Source organism: Oreochromis aureus, linkage group 6, assembly GCF_013358895.1.
Source record: "Oreochromis aureus strain Israel breed Guangdong linkage group 6, ZZ_aureus, whole genome shotgun sequence".
Taxonomy (NCBI): Eukaryota; Metazoa; Chordata; class Actinopteri; order Cichliformes; family Cichlidae; genus Oreochromis; species Oreochromis aureus.
This window is the reverse complement of record NC_052947.1, coordinates 31376453-31388163: the sequence shown is the minus strand read 5'-3', so window position 1 is coordinate 31388163 and position 11711 is coordinate 31376453. Positions and strand designations below refer to the sequence as shown.

Sequence of the window (11711 nt, the reverse complement as noted above, 5' to 3'; positions counted from 1 at the left end):
AAATACACCAACGGCCGAGAGCAGCCGGAGCACAACAGCAGCTCACTTCAGTCACGGTGACAAGGAGTCGAAGGACAATGCTGTGTTTTAGAAAACAGAGGACTCGTCCAGGAGATAAAACGGATGATGTCAGTTCTTTTGAAGGGAGAACTTCTTGTGACCCATAAATATTTCACAGCGTTTGAGGCTCGCTCGGCTCTTGCTTGCATTTGTTGGTTAGTAGCAGGAGGAGGAGGAAATATCACACTGTATCTGTTCTGGGACACTCTCCAAGGTAAGTGTGCATGGGAGTGTGTGTGAAAGTGTGTGTATGGGTCCACCCATGTTGGGGTTATAATAAGACAGAGAACTAGATGGACATATTTATACCTCCACTGATAAACAGGCAGGCAGCACCTCCTGTAAACATGCTGCTTTAAGAAAACAGAGGAAAAGAAAAAGGACTCAGACTGCTGGGAAAATATCTGAGCTTCAGAAAGACTAAAACCTGAACAGGGCTGGTCAGATCAGAGGGAAATCTGAGCTCTTCGGTGCTGATTAGAACTACACAAGATCAACTTTTGAATCTACGAGGGCAAACACCTGAAGAAGACAGTGAGGGAGTGAACTCTGAGGGTGAAAAATTGAAGGAAATCTAAAGTGTGACAGGACAAAGAGGAGCAGTCATGCCAGGCTCAGGAGGAGCAGAGTGAGTGAAACAGCTGCGTATGCACACAGTAACTTTGTGTATACATGCGTGTGTGTGTGTGTGTGTGTGTGTGTGCTTAGTCATGCATGTTTCAATATGCAGTAAAATATTTTAAGGAGTAAAGACATTTTATCCAGTATGCATTTTTGTGTCATGAAACTTTGAATAATGAGAAATCACAGTGCAGCTGTTCAAGATCATAAAAATGTTAAAACTCCTGTGCAGTGCATTATTGATGCACGGATAATATTTTCATGTTTATAGAGTGAAATAGTTGCTATGTGCAGAGCCACACAGATTCTAAATACAGCACAGAGTCACATGAGGAAATTAGAGCTTCACGTACATGTGAGAGTGCCATAATGCGTCTCTTGTTTGGAAGCCCAAAGGGAGAAGATTACTCCACTGCTATCCTGAAGCAGAAGCATAGACCAAACAGGCTCATTGTGGATGAAGCTGTCAGTGAAGACAGCAGCATTGTCAGCCTATCACAGGTGTGTGTAAGGTGTAAATATAGCCACACAGAGTTCTTGTTAGACTGTTAGGCTTATGTGTGTGAGTGTGTGTGTGTTTGCATTAGCAAAAGACAGAGGAGCTCCAGCTTTTCCGAGGAGACACTGTGGTGCTCAGAGGGCGGAAACGACGGCAAACAGTGTGCATCGTCCTGACGGATGACACCTGTGGAGATGAGCGGATTCGGATGAACCGTGTGACGCGCAACAACCTGCGTGTCCGGCTTGGTGACGTCATCAGGTGCAGTAGACCTCATGCCTGTGGCTTCGAGTGTAGTGTGGAGCTATGATTTTACCATAATCCACAGGTGTCTGCTGATGTGCATGTCATTACAGTATCCATGCCTGTCCTGATATCAAATATGGGAAAAAGATCCACGTGCTCCCCATAGATGACACTATTGAAGGCCTGTCAGGGAACCTCTTTGATGTTTTCCTCAAACCGTACTTTCTGGAGGCTTACCGGCCTGTGCACAAAGGTACAGCAACACCTCAGCTGCTAGTTATAGCACAATAAAATCAGCTGTGCTCACAGCATTATAACATAAAACAGAAACTCAAAGAGCATGGGAAGCTGCTGTGAATGTGGTGGCTTCTCCTTTTCATTGTCAGGTGACATCTTCTTGGTGAGGGGAAGCATGCGAGCTGTGGAGTTCAAGGTGGTGGAGACAGACCCCAGCCCTCACTGCATCGTTGCCCCTGACACAGTCATCTACTGTGAGGGAGAGCCAATTAAGAGAGAGGTCTGTGAGAGGTTAAAGAGTGATGTTTATGTGTGTTAACATTTCAAGAACTGTAAGAAAACCCTTTTATATCAAAATCCTCCCGTCTGGGGAATTATTGCAAGAAGTATTCCACCAGTTTGTTCCAGATTGTAAAATACTGTAAAAAGTCCTTTATGAAACTTTAAACTGCATGTATCATTTTGGCAATGTGTTGTTGTACAAGAAATAAATAACAATAATCAGACTGCACAGACTGTATTTGGGCTCATTTAAAATCAAACTAGTTAATATTCTTCTCACAGATTTGTTATTTTTTGTTAGTTCATTGTATAAACTGTTACTTCATTTGTTGCATCATCAAACATAGACATATACTTTCACTTATTTCCAGCCACAACTCACATCTCTCACATCTATAGTAAATTATATTACAGAACAACTCCATGAGTCTCTATGTTTGCTTGTATTGACCCCAGTTTTAGTTATTTTGAACTAAAAATGTCCAAATATGTTTTAAATTAAACCTTAGATGAAGATTGTGACATTCATTCTTCTTTCATCCCGTCTGATCTCTTCCTGTTCCAGTAAAGAGAATTCTCTTTTGTAGAACTGAACATCTGACTCAGGACAAATCACTTTTTGTTTCAGGATACTATCAAATGTATAAAAATGGCTTAAAGGGACCTTTGATGATGCAAAGATATACGTGCACGCTGTTATACATAGCCTGTTCAGATAAAATGAATCAATATGGGTTCCTGAATTTTCATTATTAAAGTCTGAATGTTCTTCTAGACTTCACAAATCCAGTTATGACAACCTCGAGCACCCAAAGGAATCTCATCACCCTCCTTTTAATCAGTACATACAGTAATAAACCGTCTGGCTTTTTGGTGCATGACAGGATGAAGAGGAGAGTCTCAATGACATCGGCTACGATGACATTGGAGGCTGCCGGAAGCAGCTAGCCCAGATCAAAGAAATGGTGGAGCTTCCTCTTAGACACCCGGGACTGTTTAAGGCTATCGGAGTTAAGGTATCATGCACACACACACACATGCAGTTCAAAAACAAATTATCATCCCAGCCACCAATAATAGTGATTGTTTCCATTTTAACATGAAATCTTTTTTGCATTACTTGGTGTGTTCTTCCCTTCTCTCTCAGCCCCCCAGAGGTATCCTGCTGTACGGCCCTGCAGGAACAGGAAAGACCCTGGTGGCCCGAGCTGTAGCAAATGAAACTGGTGCCTTCTTTTTCCTCATCAATGGTAAGACTTTTGTAGACTGAAAATGCCCAAATCTAAAGCACAGAAGGAAATAAATGACTCTCTGCAAAGTAGAGTATTATGCAAATAAATGCAGCAAACAAACAAAAATAAATACTAGCAATAAACTAATTAAAACATTGAGTTAATATGGCTTTACATTTCTTTACTTTTGTAAAAACTGTGCTCCAGTTCTTTTTCTGTTGAGTGTCTTGTGTCAATTAACCAAGACACGTAATACAGATTGAACCTTCTTTGAAAGGTAAAACAGAAATGCACAGTAAATAGAAAAAGGAAAAACAGCAAACTTTTTACTCAAAAGCTCTAAATCTTTAAAAAAAAAAAATAAACAGAGAGAAAAATTAAAACGGGAATTTTTTTTTTTTTTTTTTTACCTTTATTCAACCTGGAAGTTCCATTGAGATCACATCTCTTGCCAAGGTAGCAGTCATATATTAAAAATCAATTAAATACAACATAAAGTGCAAGATCTGCAACAGACTAACAACACACCAATAAATGCAAAAACAAAAAATAGTGACCTCTCAAGAAAAACTTTTAAAATGCAGTCAGCTGAATAACGAGAACCTGATTAGAGGTTATAGTGGTAAATAGTGCTTCTCTTGTTCTTGCCCCTGTGCAGGGGATGTTTGTAAAGTATCATTCTGTGACCAGGTCCCGAGATCATGAGTAAGCTGGCCGGAGAGTCAGAAAGCAACCTAAGAAAAGCATTTGAGGAGGCGGAGAATAACGCCCCCGCCATCATCTTCATCGATGAGCTGGATGCCATTGCTCCCAAGAGAGAGAAGGTAAACATGAGGGGATAAATGGTCTTTCGACCAACTTTCAGGCATTTTTTTGCACACTGAAATCTAAAGCAGTGTTTGGATTTCTGAATACTGGCCAGTTAAAATATGAAAAAAGTCTAGTCCCGTGTTTGAGCACAAACTAATAAAAACTCTTCACATTGCAAAAAATAATTAGTTATAATTTTTTAAGATATTCATGGACAAGTTTCAATGTGCGTGGAAAGGGCCTGAAAGTGGGTCAATGGACCTTTTTTGGACGATTACAATTTTAGGCAAATCCGAGTTGGTCAAGCAGAAAATGTTCTAAAAATTTGCTGATTCAAGACGGGAGTGACCTAACCCCCTGTGTTCTCCTGTGTCCATGTAAATAACAGTTAAATGTTTCTGACCATGTGTGAGTTTGTGTGTATGTACAGACTCATGGTGAGGTGGAGAGGCGTATAGTGTCCCAGCTCCTGACCCTGATGGATGGCTTGAAGCAAAGAGCTCATGTGATTGTCATGGCTGCAACAAACCGACCAAACAGTGTGGACCCGGCTCTGAGGCGCTTTGGTCAGGAGAACCACATGCATATGCACAAACACACACACACATACACGCATTTACAAATATGACAATTTCTTTCCAGGCAGGTTTGACCGTGAGATTGATATTGGAATCCCAGATTCGACTGGTAGATTGGAGATCCTGCAGATCCACACCAAAAACATGAAACTGGCTCAAGATGTCGATTTGGAGAGGGTGAGGCAGGGGAAAATGAATGAATGCTTTAATATAAAATTAAAACTGAAATGGTGAGTTAAATAACAATAAATAAATCTGCTATTTTTTCATCAATCGCCTTAAAGGCTCAAGCAAAAAAAGCCACCAACTTTTTAAATTGTGGAGTTTGTGAACATTATACCAAAGCTAGTGGCTTCATAGTGTGGTAATTTACGCAAAATTAAAAATCTGCTAAATCACATATGTGGAGCTCTCTGCCGTGATGAAACCTTGTGACTAAGGGAACAGCTGAAAGTAGCTGATCTGATAACAAAATTAATATCTTATAGCACTGTACTGGTAACAAGTCTACAAATTAGCACTAGAACGTTAAGGTGAGCATGTTTTGCAAGTAGAGCAACAAGAAGCACATCCTGTACCAAGGCCAGTGTCCTATTTTGCAATTTTAAATAAACTGATCAGGATGAAAATGTGCATTTCTCTACCAAGGATCCACCTTGGCCCTCCTGCCCTGGCAGATGAATAAGGATCATTAGGTGCAGTAGGTCTATTTGATATTCTTGTATTACAGCTTGAACTTATGGCAAGAGAGTATCATTTAATTAGAGTATTCCCCATAAATGTAAAGACTATGATGATTCGTTATAACAGATTTTACTGAAATAAAACAGAAATTTTAAATGGAATTTGTAATTGAATGTGACAGTGCCTCCTTTTATTACAGTAAGTTTTGCAATTTGTATTAGACAGTATGCATTATAAAACATAACCTTCTCTGAGAAGGGGCAACATAGGAATCTATGCAACAAACTAATGATATTTATTCAAATTATTTCTTTTAAATTCAATTATTTTTTATTAATATAGGGTCAGTTTAATTTAATATAGTTGAATGTTAGGGTGATATAAACAAACTCACCAAATACTTAAACTTCTGCACCTTAAATTTTGTTTTCCTTTTAACTGTTTTAATAGTTTTATGTGATATTTTCTTCTTCTGTAAATCCCTTTGTGATTCTTGTCAGTAAAAAATTTTATACGAATAAATATTATTTGCTTGTTTGATAGTTAGTATGTTACTATTAATGTGATTTATTTTAAATACTCCAGATTGCCACAGAGACTCATGGCCACGTGGGTGCTGACCTGGCTGCTTTGTGCTCAGAAGCTGCTCTGCAAGCCATCCGGAAGAAAATGACCCTCATAGATCTGGAGGATGAGACCATCGACGCTGACCTGCTCAACTCAATGGCTGTCACTATGGATGACTTCCAGGTACAAAAGACATGAATGCACATGAATCTAGCTCTTTGTGTTGGTAGAACTATAAGAATTGAGTGAAAGAACAACATATCACATGAATGTGAGATGTATAGCAATATTTCTTGAGGAATTAATAAATGAAGAGATATGCATCTCTTTACCAAACATCGCATTTAGTGGGCTTTAAGTCAGAGCAACCCATCAGCTCTGAGAGAAACGGTTGCAGAGGTGCCTCAGGTCAACTGGGAGGACATCGGTGGACTGGACGAGGTCAAGCGAGAACTGCAAGAGCTTGTCCAGGTGGAAGAAACACTCATGCATTAATTTTGCCACAATACTACAAAAACAAGCTCAATCCATAATCCGTGAATCTTCATTTTACTTCACCATAGTACCCTGTTGAGTATCCTGACAAATTCCTGAAGTTTGGAATGACCCCATCTCGTGGAGTTTTGTTTTACGGCCCTCCAGGCTGTGGGAAAACCCTACTGGCTAAGGCCATCGCCAATGAATGCCAAGCTAACTTTGTCTCGATCAAAGGACCTGAGATGCTCACCATGTGGTTTGGAGAATCAGAGGCAAATGTTAGGGATGTGTTTGATAAGGTAAGAGTGGAGAGAGGAAAGTGTGAGCTCGATACAGACTAAAGTACTCTATCAAATCTGTAGTTCTGGCTTTACACTTTAACCTTTCTTGACCTCTTGACCTTTTCCTTCTGCCTCCAGGCCAGACAGGCAGCCCCCTGCATCTTGTTTTTTGATGAGCTAGACTCCATCGCTAAATCTAGAGGAGGCGGTGCAGGTGATGCAGGTGGTGCAGCTGACAGAGTCATCAACCAGATACTCACAGAGATGGACGGCATGTCGGACAAAAAGAACGTCTTCATCATCGGTGCCACAAACAGGTGCACACATTTTTGCGTGTCTGTATCGTACAAATGTTAATAAATGAAACTCTACTAACTTTTCTTCTCACTTTCATCCTTCCTCTCGTCATCCCAGGCCAGACATTATAGACCCAGCCATTCTGCGGCCAGGTCGTCTGGATCAGCTCATCTACATCCCGTTGCCTGATAAGCCATCTCGCACAGCAATTCTTAAAGCCAATCTACGCAAATCCCCTGTTGCAAGAGTTAGTGGCATACAAAAACTAATTGCTCTATACAGTTAGATTCATAAGTTTTGTAAAATTACACAATTTTGAAATTTTACCCATGTACACCACAACAGTGGATATTAAACTCAATTGAGGTGTGATTGAAGCGCAGACTTTCAGCTTTAATTCAGGGTGTTTAACCAACATATTGCATTAACAGTTTCAAAGCTGCAGCAGTTTTTATGCATAGTCCCCCATTTTCAGAGGCTCAAAAGTAGTCAGACAAACTAAAATAATTTTAAATATAGGAACTGCTATTAATACTTGGATGAAAATGCTTTGCTTTCAATGACTGCCTTAAGTCTAAAATCCATGGACCTTGCCTAATGCTGTGTTTTTTCCCCTGATACGCTTTGCCAGGCCTTTACTGCAGGCTAAAAAGTAATTGGACAATTAATTCAGAAGCAGTTATGTGGCCAGATGAGTCCTGCTCCCTGATTATTCCATGACAAATTAACCAGATAAATGACCTGTAGGTGATTCCAAGTGTTGACGCTGCAATTTGTTCACTGGAGCTATCAATATGAGATACAAAATGAGACATTGAAGCAAGTGAGGGCAGCTATAATCAGACTGAAAAACAAAATAAACCAAAATAAATCAGAGAGAGCAAAAACTAGCAGCAGCTAAACCAACCATCTGAAGCATTTTTCAAAAAATTGAATGTGCAGGTCAACAACAAATTCCCTGAAAAACCAGAGAAGACAAATAAAGTGGATGATCAGAATTATTTCCTTGTTTGAGAGGAAAAACAACTTCACAACATCTAGCCAAATCAAGAATACTCTAGAAGAGGTAAGCATATTATTGCAAGTCTACAATCAAGAAATGCCTTCATGAATGGAAATCAAGTGAGTTTACAACAAGGTACAAACCACGGATTACAATCCAGAATAAGGTCGGATTAGATTTTGTCACAAGACATATAAAATCCCATCCAGTTTTGGAAAAAAATATCTTGTGACAGATAAAGCCAAGATTGAGTTGTACCAAAATGATGTGTAGAGAAGGAAAGAAACAGCTCTTAATCCAAAGCGTAACACATCATCTGTCAAACATGGTGGAGACAGCATTATGACATCGGCATGTATGGCTGCCAGCGCAACTGTGACTGTAGTGTTTATAGATGATGTGACTGCTGATCAAAAAACCAGGATGAAATCTCAAGTGTCTCCTCAGGTTCAACTAAATGCTGTGAAACTGATCAGACAGTGCTTCAACCAAATAAAACATGCTTCTCAGTTACTGAAGACAAAACTAAAGGCACAAAAGTAGCAACTGAATGTGGCTTCAGTAAAGTCCTGTCACAGCCTCTCTAGAGAGGAAACACAGCATTTGATGTGATGCCCACTGGTTCAAGAGTTTTCCTCATTATTCTGAAAAATCCCTGTATTTACAGTTATGTTAGTTTGTCAAATGAATTTGAGCCTCTGAAAATGGGCAGATTGTAAAAAAATGACTGAAATTCCTAAACAGCTTCAACTTTTGTTGAATCCCTTCACTTTGCTTCAATCACATCTTCACTGTTTGATTTAAAACCCACTGTGGGAGTGTGCAGAAACAGAAGTTAGTTTTCTCAGTGTCTTAGTTTCTGTCTTTTACTCTTCCTCTTGTCTTCAGGATGTGGATCTTGAATACCTTTCTGGCATCACAGATGGATTTTCTGGAGCTGATCTGACAGAGATCTGTCAGCGGGCCTGTAAGCTGGCCATCCGTGAGGCAATAGAGGCCGAGATCAAGGCTGAGCGTCAGAGGCAGAACAGACCAGGCATCCCTATGGTCAGCTGCTCAAGCTTGTTTACACCAAAATATTTTGTATTATAGAAGAAAATGCTAATTGGGCTTCTCTGGCTTTCTTTTATTATTGCTACAAAATCACATCTCAAAGTTGTACCAGGCTGTGTGTGCATGGTACAGACAGAGACTGTGGGAGATAAAACGTTCCCTAAAGGGCGGCTGTGTGTTTTGTAACTTTCAGCCTTTGGACTGGGAACACACACACACACACACACACACACACACACACACACACACACGTTCAAAGTGTATTATTTTTGCATGAAATCCTTATCTGTTTTTTTTCTGACTGCAGGATGAGGACTTTGATCCAGTCCCAGAGATCAGGAAGGACCACTTTGAAGAGGCGATGCGATTTGCCCGTCGCTCTGTTAGTGACAACGACATCCGCAAATATGAGATGTTTGCTCAAACTCTGCAACAGAGCCGAGGTTTTGGAAACTTCAGGTGCACATGCTTATCAAACATGTAGTTGTGGACAAGCCAGTCTTGTTTTAGTTGTACTTGAAACTCTTTTCTCCCCACCCAGGTTTCCTTCTGCTACTGGTTCCCAGTCTGGAAGTCAGGGCTCTGGATCTGGGAGGCCGAGTCTGTACAGAGATGAAGGCGATGATGATCTCTACCAGTGACAAAAACTGCAGTCAGCTACTGTGTACTGCTTATTTGGAGGAATGAGACAGATGATTAAAGGAAGTAAAAAATTGTAAACAAAAAAAAAACAATAAAGAAAGACAAACTTTTTAAAATTATAATAAAATCATAAAACAAGAGGGTGAATAATAAATCATTTTCTGTACAACAGTCTCTCACATCATTGGGAATTTTGGCCCACTCCTCTTTACAACATCGTTTCAGCTGTGCACAGCCTTACTTTTGAATACTTTGATACACAGCAAAGTTCATGGGTGACTAAATTAGGTGTCCAGGTCCTGTGGCTAAAAAGCCCAGATCATGACCCCTCCACCACTGTGTCTGTCAGTTGATATGATGTATTTGTATTTGATTTGCTGTCTTTGTGCAATATGGCTAAATATCTCCAGTAAAATCTGTCTAAGGATATTGTTCTAGAAGTCTTATTGATTGTTTGGATGCAACTCATGAACTTTTTAACATTTAACATACTAACTGAGGTCACTGTAGAGTCGGAGATGTAGCACTTAGGATTTTATAGTTTGTCTGAGCATTGCATGGTCTGACCTTGGGGTGAATTTTTTGGGTGACTGGTGTCACCTGAATGCTCACACCTGAATGCTCCAGACCAGCAGAATAATATTTGTTTTACTGCCCCCACGCAGTCAACTTATGAAACAAGTCTAAAATCTTGTTACCCTAACAACATGCTTTGGTTGTCACTGTGATCAGTTTGCACTTTTCTGTTTAACAGTTAAGAAATGAATAAAAACTTCTTCTCCTTGAAAATTTGTATTTTATGAGTAGCGTTAGCAGCAGTGAGTTTCTATATGACAAAGCTTGGCTCAGCCAGCAGAAGGTCTTGGATCAAGCTACAAGCTAAATACAGGCTTAATTTAAATTCCTTTCACGCTCACTGGGAGCATCATGAAGATGTTCACACTGTGCTGATAAGTAGTATACTGAATGTGATTTGTACTGTGTACCAAATAATATCATATAAGAGCTTTTTCACACAAGTCATTTTGCCATGTTACAGTTTAAATGACTTGCATTTTTGTTTAAATAATAAAATGAATAAGTTGAAATGTGAGTTTACAGAAATTTTACCTGCACAAAGGAATTTTCTTGTGCCCTTAAGTAAAAAACAAAACATGCGTGTGCAAACACACAAGCACTGTTGCTTCACATCAACACTGGTTCATTTGCACAGTTGTTGTTAATTTATTTATCAAATGATCAGAAAGCCCAAGAAAATGATCTGCAAAAACAAATCTTTACAGCATACAGAGTGACTGTAGTTAAGTACATAGTCACCTCCACAGCCCCATTCTTAGCCAGGAAAAGCATTTTCAGGGTCTGTTTGTTTCACGTGCCATCACTCAAAGCTATATAGTTAACTAACATGACCATAAAAATAATAATGAATTAATTACAGTTTAAACATAAATAATATTACTTATATTAATAATTAATAAGAATGTGAAAATATAAGCTAGCTGATGAGGTTTCAGCTCTGGAAAAGCAAACTTTGTCTTAATGTCTGCTCAATCATCCAGGTAAGGAAGTCCCAAAAAGTTGACTCTGTTTTTCTGGATGCAGCATTTTCAGTGGGAGAAATGTTTTGTTACTCACAATTTCTTCAGTGTTTCTTTCTTCAGACTGATTTATTTAATTTAATTTAATTAATTACAAATTTGAAACACAAAACTATGGTATAATTACTTACACTGAGACATTTAAATAAACAGGAATACATTTTAATTATAGTTTAATTAAGGCTTTTCTCATAACAGACTCAACTGTGCAATAGACGCTAAAACAATAAAACCCTTTTTCACATATGCCAAAGCAAAAAAAGTATTTTTTCGCAATTACATTGTGTAAAAAGACTTTTTGCAATATAATTGCTGAAACTGAGAAAAACTTTCATTCCCAGCATCCTCTTCTGTCACATCAACCCTCTGCATGTCCTCCTTGACTACATCTATAAAAATTTTCTGATGTCTTCCTCTTTTCTTTCTGCCTGCCAGCTCCATCTTCAACATCCTTTGTCCAATGTATACACTAACCCTGACCTCCACATGTCCAAACAATTTCAGCTTTGTCTCTAAAGCTGATCCATCCCTCCTGGTCACTCCC

The 11711-nt window shown here is 39.2% G+C and overlaps 1 protein-coding gene across 2 annotated transcripts; it reads left to right on the top strand.

The window, feature by feature from the left end:
• The first annotated feature begins 31 nt into the window (after positions 1 to 31).
• Positions 32 to 9996, top strand: zgc:136908. 2 transcript variants are annotated; one of them, XM_039612968.1, is made up of 18 exons: positions 32 to 274; positions 1071 to 1182; positions 1269 to 1441; positions 1537 to 1679; positions 1813 to 1943; positions 2830 to 2961; positions 3093 to 3195; positions 3868 to 4001; positions 4418 to 4553; positions 4630 to 4742; positions 5835 to 5999; positions 6165 to 6287; positions 6380 to 6592; positions 6713 to 6891; positions 6989 to 7118; positions 8763 to 8921; positions 9235 to 9386; positions 9469 to 9996. In XM_039612968.1, the coding sequence occupies exons 3-18, from the start codon at positions 1389 to 1391 to the stop codon at positions 9566 to 9568; spliced, it is 2166 nt and encodes a 721-aa protein (XP_039468902.1). In that variant the 5' UTR covers positions 32 to 274; positions 1071 to 1182; positions 1269 to 1388; the 3' UTR covers positions 9569 to 9996. The 2 variants fall into 2 exon arrangements, with proteins under 2 accessions (XP_039468902.1, XP_031583351.1); XM_031727491.2 differs by lacking the exon at positions 32 to 274 and adding an exon at positions 349 to 688.
• The last annotated feature ends 1715 nt before the right edge of the window (positions 9997 to 11711 follow it).